Source organism: Ranitomeya imitator, chromosome 8 (genome assembly GCF_032444005.1).
Source record: "Ranitomeya imitator isolate aRanImi1 chromosome 8, aRanImi1.pri, whole genome shotgun sequence".
Classification (NCBI taxonomy): Eukaryota; Metazoa; Chordata; class Amphibia; order Anura; family Dendrobatidae; genus Ranitomeya; species Ranitomeya imitator.
The window spans coordinates 42,747,454-42,765,866 of record NC_091289.1 but is presented as its reverse complement, the minus strand read 5'-3'; the positions used below and the strand labels follow the sequence as shown (position 1 = coordinate 42,765,866).

General features: G+C 46.1%; 1 protein-coding gene across 1 annotated transcript in view; it reads right to left on the bottom strand.

The window, feature by feature from the left end:
* CFAP92 (cilia and flagella associated protein 92 (putative)) overlaps positions 1-15,269 on the bottom strand; it is a 144,032-nt gene extending 128,763 nt beyond the window's left edge. Inside the window, exons 1-3 of the mRNA XM_069737595.1 lie at positions 15,212-15,269; positions 4,321-4,674; positions 1,303-1,496 (exon numbers count right to left, since the gene is read on the bottom strand). Of these exons, the coding sequence (XP_069593696.1) occupies positions 1,303-1,496; positions 4,321-4,674; positions 15,212-15,269 (606 nt within the window). The remainder of the gene's footprint in view (positions 1-1,302; positions 1,497-4,320; positions 4,675-15,211) is intronic.
* Positions 15,270-18,413: the final 3,144 nt, after the last annotated feature.

Below are 18,413 nucleotides of genomic sequence, written 5' to 3'. Positions count from 1 at the left end.
TGTCACTGCCTCACAGTATGCTATTTGTTATTGAACAGGGGCTTTCATAGTTTCAACCTACATATGCACTTCGTTCAGCAGTTGCCATCATTACAAATATCTGTTTTACTTTAAAACACTGCAACATGGATAAGGCATCCACCAGCTTCTCTGAGCCCTGCTCTGCTTCAATGAAAAACAAGGATTTTTCTAATAATGGAACCTTTCTCTAATTTGTTTCCTGTAGTCTTGGGCCACATAAATCATCTGCATGTTAACTTTAACTGCTGCCCGATATATAACACTTTATTACTCCCGCAAGACACAGGACGGGCTACGGTTCAGGAGCTTAGCCCATGTCACACAGGACAGATGTCGGCTCAGGAGCTGAGCCCGCACCACACAGGACAGGTGCTGGTTCAGTAGCTAAGCGCACACCACACAGGGCAGGAGTCAGCTCAGGAGCTGAGCCCGCACCACACAGGACAGGTGCTGGTTCAGTAGCTAAGCGCACACCACACAGGGCAGGTGTCAGCTCAGGAGCTGAGCCCGCACCACACAGGACAGGTGCTGGCTCAGGAGCTGAGCTTGCACCACACAGGGTAGGTCCCGATTCAGCTTAGGCCGCACCACACAAGACAGGTGCTGGCTCAGGAGCTTAGCCTGCACCACACAGGACAGGTGCCGGCTCAGGAGCTTAGCCCGCACCACACAGGGCAGGTGCCGGTTCAGGAGCTTAGCCCGCACCACACAGGAGAGGTTCCGGCTCAGGAGCTAAGCCCGCACCACACAAGGTAGGTGCCGGTTCAGGAACCGAGCCTGCATCACATAGGGCAGGTGCTGGCTGTGTTATACATCCGGCACCTGCCTCTCACAGCAGCAATCACTGATGTTTTACCATTTCTCTAACAACAGCATTTGACCCTTGTGGTGTGTCTGTTTTGTCACCCTTCAGCCCACTTGCAACGTGGTCATCGGGTGCAGATGGGTTGCCATGGCAGGTGGGGGGTTACTGAAGATTTCCATCTTGGAGATCTTATGAAGCCCAACTACAGTGGTTAAATAAAGATATGGCAGGATGTCACATCTTGAAAGCCCTAATGGCGGCAGTTATCTCCTATGAGAAATAAAGAATTGGTTGTTATAATTTAACATGCCCTATGCTTCCGATATCATTAAAGGTAGATTTGGGGGCCCCCATACACACAAGACTTTGAAATAATTTGCATCCCAATGGTATGATAAGATCCCTATGGAAAGTAAATCAACTTTAATCTGCCGGACAATATAAAATGTAATTATTATTCAACATATTATTCTTACCCGAGTCTCATGCTCCATGTACAGCTTGGCCACAACCCCAAACATTACTACGTCCACTTTGGTAGGTTCTGTGTCTTCAGGGAGGAGAAAATATTCAAAGTGGAAATATTTCTGGGCTTTTGGAGCTTCAATTACGTTCTTGGGGGCCTTACGGTTGCCTTTTCCTTTACCGTCAGCATTGCATATATTGTCTTCTACAGAAACGATAAAACACAGTGAGGAGGGATAAAGGACAAACAGAGCTGCTCAGAGACACAAAATTGGCTTCTGTCCACATCACGTTTAGACCCTTCGTCAGAGGTATATTTTATGAGGATCTCCTCATGTACAACTATGACAGAAGACTGCAGAGCATTTCACTGTATAGGTCACTGTATAGGCCCAGTATACACTGGGAAACGTCACTAATAACAGTTTGTAAAATAAACCTAAACCGCGTGGTGCATACCTCTGTATGCACACATACACATTTGTATATTCCATTCCATCGGATGTATATGCCTGAATTGCAAACAAACTGTATTCACATGTATACAGCAGACATCAAATGGGAAAGACATACCGGTAGTTCAAAAAAAATGTTCTTTTGACTTTGGCTTCTTTTTTCAGATTTACATCTTACTGCATTTTTGGGATGTACAAAAAACATAGTTGATCACGTTTTTTGGGTCCAAACAACATATGAAAGTTGTCCACATTTTCTTTGTCCATTATCCATGGGAGACATGTTGAGAAGTAAAAGGGTATGTGCAAACGATCCGGAGTTGATGCAAGTTTGACGCTGCGTACTTATGCAGCGTCAAACCCGCAGCGGCCAAAAGTTACAGCACTGCGAATGGGATCTCAAGAAATCCCATGTCCACTATGCGTCCACAGACACCCGCAGAGACTGACATACGGCGTGTCTTTCCAGACTGCAGCATGTCAATTTCTCTTGCAGAGACACTAGTCTCCGCAAGAGAAATTTCACCCACAGAATGCATTGAACGCAGTTCAGTGAACACATGCGGATTTACCTGGGCTCAACAGACACCAGCGCTTTAGACGTAGCGAACACGAGCTGGGTCCAGAGCATTGCTAGTTCCGGATCGTGTGCACCCGGCCTGCCTAACAGTATGTTTCAATACATAGTTACATAGCTATTAAGGTTGAAGGAAGACTTTAAGTCCATCTAGTTCAACCCATAGCCTAACCTAACATGCCCTAACATGTTGATCCAGAGGAAGGCAAAAAAAACCCATGTAGCAAAGAGTAAGCTCCACATTGGGGGAAAAAATTCCTTCCCGACTCCACATACGGCCATCAGACTAGTTCCCTGGATCAACGCCCTATCAAGGAATCTAGTGTATATATCCTGTAACATTATACTTGTCAAGAAAGGCATCCAGTCCTCTCTTAAATTTAAGTAATGAATCACTCATTACAACATCATACGGCAGAGAGTTCCACAGTCTCATACATCATATTCACAACGCGTTTTACCCTACAGTCAGTGGCTCAGTTGGTGCTAATGTCTGAAGACGAAGACAACGGGACTCAGGCGTATGCACTGCAGGGGCCAATGACTGTACAAAAAAAAAAAGCAGACAAAATCACCGCATGCTCTGTCGGACACTATGTATCAGCTGTATCCGGCCATTAGAGGCAGGCTTCAAAACACAGTCGACAACGTCTTGGCATGAGCCTCAGTCAGATACAGCAGTGACTCCATCTGCATTATTGCAGTCAATGGCCTTGACAGCGCATATATCCGGATCCCATTTTCCTGAGATAAGACTCGACGGAGCCACTAACAAAGCAAAATGCAACGTGAGCCTCATTCACACGTCTGTGCTGCAAGTACGTGTTGTGTCCGCTTTTTTCACAAATACCACATGTACCCTTTATAGTCTGTGGTGCTGTTCACACATTTGAGTTTTTAAATAGAATTTGGGTCTGTGCAAAACACATGGAGACATGTCCATTTTTTTTCGGCAGCATGGATGACAAGGGCCAAAAGAAATCTATGGGTCCATGAAAAACACATAGCGCACATGGATGGCATACAAATCCGTGTGCCGTCTGTTTTTAACATTGCAAAGTATAGAAGCTTTGTCATTTATTTCTTAATCAATTGTGAAAAACACTGATGACCACACTGATGGTAAAAACGGACACACGGGTGACAAATTGATGCACCTTTTTTTCACGTATGTGTTTAAACATGGATATGTGAATGAGGCTTAGGCTTGAGGCTTAGGCTATGTGCACACATATTTTTGATGGCTGCAGATTTTTCCGCAGCAGATATTAGAAATCCGCAGGTAAAAGGCACTGCGTTTTACCTGCGGATTTACCGTGGATTTACCGTTTTTTACGCGTTTTTTGTGCGGATTCCACCTGCGGTTTACACCTGCGGATTCCTATTATAGAGCAGGTGTAAACCGCAGCGGAATCCGCACAAAGAATTGACAAGCTGTGGAATGTAACCCGCAGCGTTTCCGCGCGTTTTGGGCATGGGCACTGCGGATTGCGGTTTCCATAGCTTTACATTGTACTGTAAACGCATGGAAAGCTGCTGGGGACCCGCAGCTGCAGATCCGCTGCGGATCCGCAACAAAATCCGCAACATGTGCACATAGCCTCAAGGTGTATATGTATCATTAAAAGCTTGTTGAAAAGAGAATTAAAAAATAAAAGCATAAAGACATATACCACCATACGGACATGTTTATTATTAGGGTATTCCCATCTCACCACACATGGTTAAGATAGGAATATCTGTCTCGGCGGCAGCCACAGCAGTCGGGATGACAGAATCATCAGAAGCGACTACACTGTGCTGAGTTGTTTCTGCAACACCTAACCACTTCTATGGGAGTTATGGAAAGAGTGTAGTCCTCGGACTTTGCCGTTTCCATAGTCCTGATGACGTGGCCAGAAACATTTACAGCTATGAAAAGGCTGAGATGGGAATATCCCATTAAAGTAAGAGAACAGACCAAGCATGTTACTTTTCTATATAGGAATAAAAATGACCTTTTTTGGGTGGTGACGGGATGGCAAAGCTGATGGTAACTGTGCAAGTCACTGTGTGGGGCTTATCTTGTAAATCTCTACATGCAGGCACATCACGTGCTTCTTTAGCCTCTTGTATTAAACCATCGGTGGTCTCTTGACTTTTGGCCTCACATGGCCTATCCTTCTCAAACCGCTCTTTCCCTATCTCTGGAGAGGAGCAATCAGTTCCATAATCCGACAAATCTTCCTTTCCTGATGCCAATGTTCTTTGCTGGGATCTGGATTCACTGTCGGTAGGGACCCCGCTGTCGTAGTCTTCAGATTCTGCAGCCATCATCTCCTTTGAGGCAAGATCTGAGGACGTGTCGTCAGCTGCAAACAGAAAGGAAGAGCCAATCATAGACGCTCCGAATGGAGAAAGATCATAGGATGGAAGTATACGATTTGGCATTTCTAATGCAAAAATATGGAAAAACAGTCTCAGAGAAAATGTTTTTACCTAAATATTGAGAAGGTGCTAATGATCAGAACCACTAACAGGCTCCATATCAGCAATACTAGTTTTGTTCAATTCGTTGCAAGAAAAGTACCGTAAAAAATGCGTGTAAAAAGGAAGGCAAATAACCGTACATCGAAAGCTACCCTTAGGCCATGTTCCCACGTGCCGAAATATATTTTTTTCTGCTGCAAATTTTTTTAATGTTTTCATAAGTTTTACACAACAAAAAAATGCAAAAGCAATCTGCTCTGTTTTTTTTGCAGTTATCATTGCTTTTCTTGATGCTTTTTTGATGCAGTTTTGATGGATCGGTTTTCTATGCAATTTTTCTTTAGTGCAGAAATGCTGGGACTCCACACTTAAAAACGCAATTGCTTTTCTTCAATGTACTTTTTCAGTCTCACCATAAAAGTCTAGTTCAACAAAATCTTTAAAGAGGTATTCCCATCTCCAAGATCCTATACCAATAATGTAATATTAATAATATTAGTAAATACCGTACTTCTTATTAGAAATGCAGTATAGTTCTTCGGATTCGCTATGTCTTTTTCTTTATGTGTAGGCATTGCAGGACCCTAGGTATCCATGGTTATAACCACTACCAACTAGCTAACTATCACTATATCAGTGGTCGTAACCATGGATACCTAAGGTCCTGCAATGCCTACACATGAGGAAAGAGACATAGCAAATCAGAATAACTACAGTTAAGTCAAATATTTGGACAGAGACAACATTTTTCTAATTTTGGTTATAGACATTATTTACCACAATGAATTTTAAACAAAACAATTCAGATGCAGTTGAAGTTCAGACTTTCAGCTTTCATTTGAGGGTATCCATATTAAAATTGGATGAAGGGTTTAGGAGTTTCAGCTCCTTTACATGTGCCACCCTGTTTTTAAAGGGACCAAAAGTAATTGGACAATTGACTCCAAGGCTATTTCATGGACAGGTGTGGGCAATCCCTTCGTTATGTCATTCTCAATTAAGCAGATAAAAAGCCTGGAGTTGATTTGAGGTGTGGTGTTTGCATTTGGAAGGTTTTGTTGTGAAGTAAACATGCGGTCAAAGGAGCTCTCCATGCAGGTGAAACAAGCCATCCTTAAGCTGCGAAAACAGAAAAAACCCATCCGAGAAATTGCTACAATATTAGGAGTGGCAAAATCTACAGTTTGGTACATCCTGAGAAAGACAGAAATCACTGGTGAACTCATCAATGCAAAAAGACCTGGGCGCCCACGGAAGACAACAGTGGTGGATGATCGCAGAATAACTCCATGGTGAAGAGAAACCCCTTCACAACAGCCAACCAAGTGAGCAACACTCTCCAGGAGGTCGGCGCATCAATATCCAAATCTACCATAAAGAGAAGACTGCATGAAAGTAAATACAGAGGAGAACCAGGAGGAAACCCCCGCAAACACGGGGAGAACATGCAAACTCCTTGTAGATGTTTTTCTTGGCGGGATCTGAACACAGGACCCCAGCGCTGCAAAGCTGCAGTGTTGCCCACTGGGCTGCAAGCACTGCTCTGCAGATGGCTGGATTACTGCCTCTGCTAGAAGCCTGGGAGTCCGCACAATCCGGGCTTCATTACTTGGCTTTAGTAGTGACAGTACATCAACATCGCTGCAGTCAGTCAGTGATTGGCTGCAGCATTGTCGAAGTGACGTCTTGCACCAGCCAAGTGAGCCTGGGGTAGTAGTTGAAACTCAGCGCTGGATCCTGAGAGTGTGTGTTAAGAATGGTTTGGGTTATGTTTTTGTTTTTTTTACAACATATCAGGAAAAAAGTTCAGAAATTGACCAACCCCTTTAAGAAGGGGAGGCCAAATAGTCTACCATAATCAAATGGCTGACTGCTTATCCCTTTTTATACTCTAAGGAGAACTAGCTAAATGTGTTAGTGGTTGTCTCAGACTCAATAACATACAGCTTAATTACCCAGAAAATGTGGTCACCCCGACGTAATGTGTGGCCAAAATGATGTCACTGCAAAGGAGCAATACTCAGACTGGTCACTAGAGGGAGCTCCCAGCAGCCAGACAACACATGCACAGGAGTGAGAATACTCAGGGGGCCCAACTGGCAAAGCCACTGAGCATAATAGGGAGGGGAATAGTAAAACTATACAGCTGTAACCTCCACATGGAAAAATAAATACATCTGCAATGCACTTTATAGTGTACTGATCATTGCATTACACCTGGCTGCCAATATAATAGGACTCGTATTCTATAATGTATGAATGGTTGGAGCTCTGAATCTTATGTTTGGCCTGCACAGCCCCATGTAAGTCTGGAGTGTAGCAGTTGTGCCCAGGAGCTTACGGGTTATGTTCACACGTTCCTGATTTCCCTCCTTTTTTTTTTCAGGACAAAAACCGCAGCTCTTTGCAGAAAACGCAGGTCCTTTTTTTGGTGCTTTTTTGGTGCGTTTTTTGATGCGTTTTTTATGCAGTTTTCTATGCAGAGTCTGTGTGTTTTCTAGGAAGTTTTTTAGGGTTAAAATGGCTGAAAATACCCTAACCCTACCCCTACCCCTACCCCTACCCCTAACCCTACCCCTAACCATAACCCTACCCCTAACCCTACCCCTAACCATAACCCTACCCCTAACCCTAACCCCACCCCTAACCCTAGTTCTAACTGTAGTGGGGGGGGGGGGAATTCTTTATTTTATTATTGTGAAAACCTATGGGGGTGATAAAGGGGGGGGGGCATTTAACTGTTTTTTATTTTGATCACTGTGAGGTTATCACAGTGATCAAAATGTGCCTGGAACGAATCTGCCGGCCGGCAGATTCGGCGGGCGCACTGCGCATGCGCCCGCCATTTTGGAAGATGGCGGCGCCCAGGGAGAAGACGGCCGGACGGACACCGGGAGTCCCGGTAAGTATAAGGGGGGGAGATTAGGGCACGGGGGGGGGGGGGCATCGGAGCACGGGGGGGGGGGCATCGGAGCACGGGGGGGGCATCGGAGCACGGGGGGGAGGCATCGGAGCACGGGGGGGGCATCGGAGCATGGGGGGGTGGGATCGGGGCAGCCACACTCCGCCCACGCACTTCCGCCCGCTTCCCCGCACTTCCTGCTGCAGCGGTTCGGCACCACAAACCGCAATAAAACCCGCAGATATATTTTTGATCTGCGGGTTTTACTGCGGGTTTGACCTCACAATGGAGGTCAATGGGTGCAGAACCGCTGCGGCTCCGAAAAAAGATGTGACATGGTACTTCTTTTTTACCGCAGCTATTCAGCGCGGCTTTTTTTCTGAATTTCAGGATCGTGTGCACAGTGGTTCCTGTTTTCCATAGGGTACATTGTACTGTACCCTGCATGGAAAACAGCTGCGGAACCGCAGCGGCAAAAACGCTGCGGTTCCGCAGAAAAAAAACGCACTGTGTGAACATGGCCTACATATTACAGTTCTGGTATGTTTTTTCAACAAAAAACCCCTTTGCAAAAATATTTGGATTGTTGTTTAAAGGTGTTATCTAGAGGAGAACATTCTTTGGTAAAAAGAGCCCCGATGCTCTTGTTCTGACACTGTCACTACTCTTTGGCACTTTCTTGACACATAGGAAATGCTAGAAATGCAGCTCAGACAATCACGGGATGATTCGCTTTGCACTTTCCGAAGTGGCAAATACAGATTTAGTTGTGGATATTCTGCAGATTTAGTACAGATCTCGCCTTTTGTTTTGCAAAGGATGGGAATCCCCAGCATATATTTACAATCTGCAGATTTAAAATGCAACCTATTGTGTTATGGCATGGATGTAGGGAAAAGGCGGATGTCGGCTGTGTTATACAGCTGGCATCTGCTTCTGATAGCAGCAACTGGATCTAATTTTGATCGCTGCTGTTTTATTCCTAAATGTCGCTGTAAATTTCTGACTGTGGTATTTTAGTGGCGCAAGTCTGGTGGAGGCCCCTCACTTTATGCCGTGACCCCATTACAGGGTTGTCATTAATAAAGGATCCCTACACTGCCAGTTTGGTGCTGAAGCCCCCACAGATCATTATTTGTACAAGCAGACGATCACAGGTTCTGATCACTGGGGCACCTGCACCATTTCTGCATCTCTTGGCAGGGCAAAAGCAGCTGCAAACACGCGTGTTTTTGATTGAAGTGAAGTAAATTGAAAAACGCTGTCAAACACACGCAGATTATTTTCTGCACCAAATTTACAAGCCAAAAATACTAAACGTGTGCATAACACTTCAGATTTCTCATTCACTTTGCCATCATCAGGTTTTGCCACAAATCCATGCAGGAAAAAAACGAGACAAAAATGCACCAAGTCTGCAATGCGTGCACACAACCTTAAAGGGACACTGTCACCTGAATTTGGAGGGAACAATCTTCAGCCATGGAGGCGGGGTTTTCGGGTGTTTGATTCACCCTTTCCTTACCCGCTGGCTGCATGCTGGCTGCAATATTGGATTGAAGTTCATTCTCTGTCCTCCATAGTACATGCCTGCACAAGGCAATCTTGCCTTGCGCAGGCGTGTACTACGGAGGACAGAGAATGAACTTCAATCAAATATTGCAGCCAGCGGGTAAGGAAAGGGTGAATCAAAAACCAGAAAACCCCGCCTCCATGGCTGAAGATTGTTCCCTCCAAATTCATGTGACAGTGTCCCTTTAAAGTCACTTTCATATTTTGGCTTTTTTAAACTTTTTATTTTTTTTGGTCTCTAAGGGCTCTTTTAGATGTCAGTGTGCCCGGTACATGTGGTGACAGTTTTAACAAGTACCAGAGACATTTACACATGTAGACCCAATCAAGGGAATGAGTTTGTGCATATGTCAGGGTGTTTCCACAGAACGTGTGTCCGAGGGCAAATACGCTGGCATGTCCGGTTTTACGTGCAGCACGGGCCGCAAAACAACATGCACACGGATGACATACGTGTCATCAGTGAGACATGTACCAGCACCTGGGAAGCAGCGGTACGGTTAGCGCTAGTTCCTCGGCGCCGGGTGCTGAAGACCGCTCTCATCAGAATATTGAGAAATAGATTCGAAGGCAACATCAACCCCACTCACCACCGCCACAGGGCAAGTGGGAAGAGCCGGACAAAGCACCAGAATTGGCGCATATAAAAGATGTGCCTTTTCTGGGTGGCTACGGGCTGCTGGTTTTAGGCTGGGGGGGACCCCTTACCAGCCTGAGAACACCAGCCCCCAGCTGTCTGCTTTAGCAAGGCTGGTTGTCAAAAAATGGGGGAACCCCACGCTGGTTATTTTACATTATTTAGTTAAATAAATATGGCGTGTGGACCCCTCTATTCTAGATAACCAGCCTTGGTAACACTGATAGATGAGGGTTGCAGCGCTCAGCTGTCAATTTTGCCTGTCTGGTTAGCAAAAATATAGAGAAACCCATGCTGTTTTTTTTATTAAAGGGAACCTGTGTTAGAGGTCGAGTTCCCGCTTCTGCACAGGGGGAATCTCGAGCCATCTCCACTGCGGTCTCCCATTCTGTTCCAGCCGCAGTGGAGTCTGCTCAGCAAAGACATCGGTCCCAGCGTCTTGCTCAATCTCACTCTGTTCTAAGAGTTACTGCTGCTTCTCCAGCTCCTGCCATTAAAGCCAGTACTGGTCAGCAGCAAGCGGACTTCTCTGGGACTAAGTCCTTGTCTGCACATACTGAGCATGCCCAGGGCAAGATCTCCCGTTGGAGATCGAGGGTCATGTGCTCAGGCTCTGCGGCACATTCCATTGGTCCTCTTAGCAGGTCTTGGAAGGGCAAAAGTTCTGTAGCCACTTCCTGTGCTGCAACTATATAAACTGCGCATGACCGCACGGCCATGCGCTAGTATTGTCTCATAATGATATATGTGTGTGTGTAGATGGATGTATGTCGATGGATGAAAGCTCCTAAATATCCCTCCCTAGAGTTGTTGTCTGCTCGCGGATGTTGGTAGCTATCTAGCGCCCGACTAACCATCTGCACGATACACACATTACAGCGTCCTCTTGCTGTGTTCGCCTGTACGGCGCCGTGCGCTTGCCTTGCGCTTTCCATACACAAGCCTGTGTGGTTGGTGGCGTCCGACAGTGCGGCATTGCTCGCACTCCTGTGCATTTATATATTTCTAATTAGTTTCCTTACACACCCAGTTGTGGTGTTGTGCCAGCAAGGGTCTAATCGGACTTCAATCCCTGTTGGGGTTAAGTACGCTGACTGCTTGCTCGCACTTTAGGTGTGGTACCGCGGTCCTGTGACGCAACAGGATTGCTTTCTTCACGCTGGGTGAGGTTGAACCCACGTGTGTTTACTTTAGTGTACCGCCAGATAGTCTGCAATTTACTAGCAGCGGGTTTTCACCTGCACGGTGGACCTCGGACTGCGAACGCATCTAAATCATCTTTCTGGGTGCGTTCCGCCAGTCCTAACAACCTGTCACCCCGAAATTCGCGGGTGAGGTAAGCCCACCGGCATCAGGGGCTTATCTACAGCATTCTGTAATGCTGTAGATAAGCCCCCGATGTAACCTGAAAGAGGAGAAAAAGACGTTATATTATACTCACCCAGGGGCGATCCCGCTGCTGGTCAGGTCAAACGGGCGTCTCCGGTCCACTGCGGCGCCTCCCATCTTCATTACAAGACGTCCTCTTCTGATCTTCCGCCACGGCTCCGGCACAGGCGTACTTTGCTCTGCCCTGTTGAGGGCAGAACAAAGTACTGCAGTGCGCAGGGCCTCTGACCTTTCCAGCGCCTGCGCACTGCAGTACTATCCTCTGCCCTCAACAGGGCAGAGCAAAGTACGCCTGCGCCGGAGCCGTGGCTGAAGAGCAGAAGAGGACGTCTTGTAATGAAGATGGGAGGCGCCGCAGCGGACCGGAGACGCCCATCTGACCAGACCAGCAGCGGGACCGCCCCTGAGTGAGTATAATATAACGTCTTTTTCTCCTCTTTCAGGTTACATCGGGGTTTATCTACAGCATTACAGAATGCTGTAGATAAGCCCCTGATGCCGGTGGGCTTACCTCACCCGCGATTTTCGGGGTGACAGGTTCCCTTTAATTTACTAGATGGTGGCCCGATTCTAACGCATCGGGTATTCTAGAATATGTATGTAGTTTATTTATGAAGATTTAAGAATAATGCAATGAATACACAGGATAACACAGCCCTCGTAGTATGTTGCACAGCCCACGTAGTATATAGCACAGTCACGTAGTATATAACAGGCAACGTAGCATATAACACAGCCACGTAGTATATAGCACAGCCACGTAGTATATAGCACAGCCCACGCGGTATATAACACAGCCCACGTAGCATATAACACAGCCCACGTAGCATATAACACAGCCCTCGTAGCATATAACATAGCCCACGTAGCATATAACAGCCCACATAGCATATAACACAGCCCACGTAACATATAACACAGCCACGTAGTATATAACATCCCACGTAGTGTATAGCACAGCCCACGCAGTATATAACACAGCCCACGCAGTATATAACACAGCCCACGCAGTATATAACACAGTCCATATTGCACAGCCACGTAGTATATTGCACAGCCACGTAGTATATTGCACAGCCACGTAGTATATAGCACAGCCCACGCAGTATATTGCACAGCCACGTAGTATATAACACAGCCCACGTACTATATAGCAAAGCCCACGAAGTATGTTGCACAACCATGTAGTATATAGCAGCCACGTAGTATATAGCACAGCCACGTAGTATATAATACAGCCACGTAGTATATTGCACAGCCGGGTACTATATAGCAGCCACGTAGTATATAACACAGCCCACGTAGTATATAACACAGCCCACGTAGTATATAACACAGCCCACGTAGTATATAACACAGCCCACGTAGTATATTGCACAGCCGCGTAGTATATTGCAGCCACATAGTATATAGCACAGCCCACATAGTATATAGCACAGCCCCTGTAGTATATGACACAGCCCACGTAGTATATAAAACTGCCACGTAGTATACAACACAGCCCACATAGTATATAGCAATGTGGGCACCATATCCCTGTTAAAAAAAGAATTAAAATAAAAAAATAGTTATATACTCACCTTCCGGCAGCCCCCGGATTAAGGCCAGGCATTTAGCGATGCTCCTCGCGACGCTCCGGTCCTAAGAATGCCTTGCGGCAATTACCCGTGATGATGTAGCGGTCTCGTGTGATGCTACGTCATCAGCGGTCATTGCCACAATGCATTCTTGTATGTCTATGTGTATATATTTACTGTATGTGTATTTATGTATACATGTGTCCATATATGTACTGTATCTGTATATATGCACAATGAAAACTATATGTACAGTATATATGTACCTACAGTATATACACTATACCGTGTGTGCATCTCTGTATTACATGCATAGCTGACAAATGTGCGACATTTCCCCCCAATGTGCGGCAGGAGCTGAGGGGCTTTTAACTCCCTTGATTTGACTTATGATGAGAGAAGGAGGAGTCACTGACTGGACGGTAACAGAACAGACACTCTCCAGATAGGCTCCGAGGAAAGGAGAGAGGCAGGGTGGGGGTGCCCAGAGATGGGGGACAGGGAGTGAGGAGAGCCGGGGCTATGGAGACGTCAGGAAGAGAATGCTGAGAGCTGTGCACACCGAACACGGTCTGCCCTAGCGAGACCACCACAGCGACATAACAGTACAGGGAGGAGGGAGGCGCACACCGGAGCGCGGCGCACACACACAGCCGCATCTGCGGGGGGCGCACCACATCCTGCCGCGTCTGCGGGGGGGGGGGTTGCACCACATCCAGCTCTTTGGTTAGTCGCGGCATTGGAGGAGCCCTGCAGCAAGCACGACGGCGGCACACACTGCGCATGGGCTCAGAGGATGAGGGTCTCCCTGGGCTGAGAGGAGACTGAGTGACAGGAGGGGAGTAGGGAGGGGACAAATCACTGATTGGGTGCGGCTGGCCGCGACCAATCAGCAAGGCGGGATTTCTGAGACAGACAGACGGAAGTGGACCTTAGACAATTATATAGATAGCACAAGTGGCAGCTGTTGAACATTCATCAGCGGCCGCCTGCTCTCATTGTTATTAGCGGCAGCAGGTGTAGGCTGATAGCAGTAGTAGCCCCATCAGATGATGCCTGCTCTCATTGTTATTAGCGGCAGCAGGTGTAGACTGATAGGAGTAGTAGCCCCATCAGATGATGCCTGCTCTCATTGTTATTAGCGGCAGCAGGTGTTGGATGATAGGAGTAGTAGTCCCATCAGATGATGCCTGCTCTCGTTATTAGCGGCAGCAGGTGTAGGCTGATGGGAGTAGTCCCATCAGATGACGCCTGCTCTCATTGTTATTAGCGGCAGCAGGTGTTGGATGATAGGAGTAGTAGTCCCATCAGATGATGCCTGCTCTCCTTGTTATTAGAGGCAGCAGGTGTAGGCGGATAGGAGTAGTAGCTCCATCACATGACGCCTGCTCTCACTCTGATCAGTTGAGAACACAACTGTCAACATTATCCCCTGCTAGCTCAAAAAAAAGTTAAAGGGACACTGTCACCTGAATTTGGAGGGAACAATCTTCAGCCATGGAGGCGGGGTTTTCGGGTGTTTGATTCACCCTTTCCTTACCCGCTGGCTGCAATATTAGATTGAAGTTCATTCTCTGTCCTCCGTAGTACATGCCTGCACAAGGCAATCTTGCACAGCGCAGGCGTGTACTATGGAGGACAGAGAATGAACTTCAATCAAATATTGCAACCAGCGGGTAAGGAAAGGGGGAATCAAACACCCGAAAACCGCGCCTCCATGGCTGAAGATTGTTCCCTCCAAATTCAGGTGACAGTGTCCCTTTAAGGCTCTAGCAAAATAGCCAGGCCACATAAATCCAATTTTTTTATTACAAAGTTCTGACGAAAATGTTAAAAAAAAGACAACCGATACCCTTGCAATCGCCGGTCATACTAAACATGGTACATGACAATTTTATCAGCGAACAAAAAAAAAACTCCTACGGGTATGTCCACTTAAAAAAAAATGGATGAATACAAAAAAATCAGGACTAGAAGAATGGGAGGAAAAAACTGAAGAGCAGAAATGAACTATCGGAGGCGGCAGGAAAGGAGACGACACATTTATCATCAATCTTGCAAAATGTCCCCCCCCCCCCCCCCCAGTAAAATTTACGGGAGTGCGTCCTACTAAAGTGCATTTTTCTATATTTAGTCATTTTTTTCACCCTCTGGCACAGGCTACGTTTGTATCACGCTACATGCTGGGAATTGTAGTGCCTCGCCGTTTGTAAGCCTACATCAATGCATTCTGAGTTATAAAATACAAATCTGACATTTCCTAGGACCCCTGCCCAGTTCACGGGACTGTCGTATCGAGGGTCTTATTGCCGAGTGTCAGCAGGTGCAGCTCCTCTCCTTACCTCCTCCGCAACTCTGTGTGTACAAAACTCCAGAAAGTAACGACAAACTGATGTCCATCCGCCGAGAAAAATAGTCCGCGGCGATTTTATCATTTTTCTTCCTCATATATAAAACAAAGATTGCTAAAAATCAAATTGCTCCTGTGGAGAAGATTAACATTTTACCTCATCAAAGTGCTCATGAGGGCTCATGAGTCCTAGCCAAACGTGAAATAGGACCGGCGGATGGATACACTAGACTGAGCGTATAAACGTTACTATAGCGACGTCCTGTTCAGTCAGTGCAATGCATGAGTGTGAGGTGCTGAGGTGGTCAGTGTGTAATGTCCTGTGCTGAGGTGGTCAGTGTGTACTGTCCTGTGGTGAGGTGGCTGGACTGTAATAAACAGTTATAAACTCTGTAGTGGTGAATATACGTAGGTACCTGGTTAAAATCTTCCTCACAAGCATTGCCAAAGCTGAGGGGCACTGCCCGCCATGATCCCTTCACAAAAAATAAATGCAGACCTCCTAAAGAAAGTGTATACAGACCAGTCCAATGTGGGCCCTGGGGTGACAGTCCCATTGGGCCCCTTTTTGCTATAACTTTTAGATTTTCTTAAGTCATTTTATTTTCAGCTTTCTACGGGTTGTTTTAGTTATTTCCATTCTGCGGTCCATGCGACTTTCCTATCTGCTCACATTTTGTGAGGTAAAAGGACCAATATACAGCAATTCTGCCATTTCATTTTGTAGTTTCCCTATGGGATAAATATTGTCATTTTATTAGATGGTGCAGCACACAGTCATGCCAAATAATGTAATTCTTTTACGCTGTGCTATGCTTTTATCAATGAACCTGCATGCTTTTTTATAATTTTTTTAAATATATACTTTTTTTTTTACATTTTGTTTTTGCTAGTCCTTTTGCTAGGGAACTTCAACCTATGATCGCTTCATGCCTTGTGCAATAGAAAACAATACCAATATAGCAGTGTAAAATCATCGATCGCCTATACAGTCCGGCTATAGATTGTGCTTCATAGATGTACAACATGGGGGAGAGTTGATGCAAATCAAATAGTGGCTGTCGTTCGGGAACCCTAATAACTGTGTTTTCCCTGACTAGCTCCTCTTTTGATTAGCCGGCCTGATGCCAAGTCATCGTTGCGCACATGTGATGTCACGCCAGGCTACCTAATCAAAGCAAGAGTTGCGGTTCTTAGGGCTCCCATCCAGCGGCCACAGAATACTGACCTGGCCAATAGACAGGGTCCTCGGAATTGATACACATCAACTCTACACTGGGGGGAATTCAGTAGACAATGCTATCATGTTACAAGGGTTTTACGGTGTGTTGGAAGGGACATCTGCCCCCATTTCCAACCTATTAAATGCCACTGTCACTATTGACAGTAGCATCTAATCAAGGATAGTTCCATTGGCGGCATGTTGAACTGCGGTGCAATCTGTAATACACAGCCAGCACCTGCTCTGTGTGGCACAAGCTCAGCTCCGTACATGCCACGAGCACATTCACTGTACACTGGATGTTTCAAGTTCAAACCTGGGCACAGTAAACCCTGGTATTTTCTTTGCATATGGTACCAGTCCTGTTTGGACTCTAAATTATACCCCAAAATGTGTACCTAAAAAGGATGGCTGTAAGGAGAGGATGAGTGGCACCAAGGGACCAGCCTGCTCCTTTGGGTCTCGTGGAGATGCAATGGGATAGTGAGAGAAAACAAGGACACATTCTGTGGGGGCGAAAAATTTTGTGTAAATGATCCAAGAGGACCTTCAATGCCCCTGCAAGTGCCACTCCTTCTCGAATTCATCAACTGAGGCATATAGTGCTTGTGAGCAGAATTAGTGAAGCAACCAGTGGTTCTATGCAAGAGGGCAGCAACAGTCGAGATGAGTTTGACATTGACTTCTGTGCTCTGCATAGACAATGACTGACATGGTAGAACTCTCAGTGTAAGGTCACGTCCACATGTTCAGTATTTGGTCAGTATTTTACCTCAATATTTGTAAACCAAAACCAGGAGTAAGTGATAAATACAGAAGTGGTGCATATGTTTCTATTATACTTTTCCTCTGATTATTCCACTCCCAATTTTGGCTTACAAATACTGATGTAAAATACTGAACGTGGGAACATGGCCTCAGGCCCCTTTCACATGTCCACGTTTGCCGTACTTGTGCCATCTATTTTTTTTCACAGATACCACACGTTCCCATTATGATGTATGATTCTATGCACATGTCCGTGTGTTTACATGGACCCTGTGTCCGTGCAAACCACACGGAGACGTCCATTTTTTAACAGCAGCATGGATGACAAGTGCCAATACAAGTCAATAGGTCAGTGTAAAACATGTACAGCACACATGTGGTGCCCATGAGCTGTACCTGTTTAACATTGCAAGGTATAGGAGAAGCTTCGGAATTGATTTTTCTTAAGCCATACCGGAAAAAATGAATGGCACACAGATGACACACTGATGGCTCCCTGAGGACACACTGATCCAAACCACTGACACTGGTAATTAGTGTTGAGCATTCCGATACCGCAAGTATCGGGTATCGGCCGATATTTGCGGTATCGGAATTCCGATACTGAATTCCGATACTTCCCGCGTATCGGATACCGGAATCGGAAGTTCCCAGAATTCAAATTGAACGCAGCAGCCAATGAGGAATGAATGAAAGTGTGGGCACATCCTGTTTAGCATGGTGGGCATGTAAGTACTGGCAAGGCTGGGATTGGCTGCTGAAATGATGTCACTCTGCACTATAAAAAAGCGCTGCCGCCATTTTGCGCTCACTCTGCTGTGATTTCAGTTAGGGACAGGACGCTGTGTTCTAACTGAGGGCCAGTCGAGCTAGCTAATTGCTTTATTTTCCTTTCCAAAGGCTAATTTAGCAAAACGCTGTGTGTTCTTCACTGTTCACCTTGCTCTTGCCTTGCAGCGCTGTTTTAACAGCGTTCTGCAAGGTCTCTGTGTGTGTGTGTGTGTGCAGCTCACTCTGTAGTCTGTGTGCAGCCATATACCCGGTTGTATTCAGCTCAGGGGGGGTTCACACTGCCTCACACAGTTGTTCTTTTTTGCTCTTAGTGCAGCCTGCTGCACATTTTTTCTCAAATTTCCTATTAGTGTTTTTCCACCAGTCTCCAGCTCTATTGTGGAAAAACACTACATAGGATAACCTAGAGGGG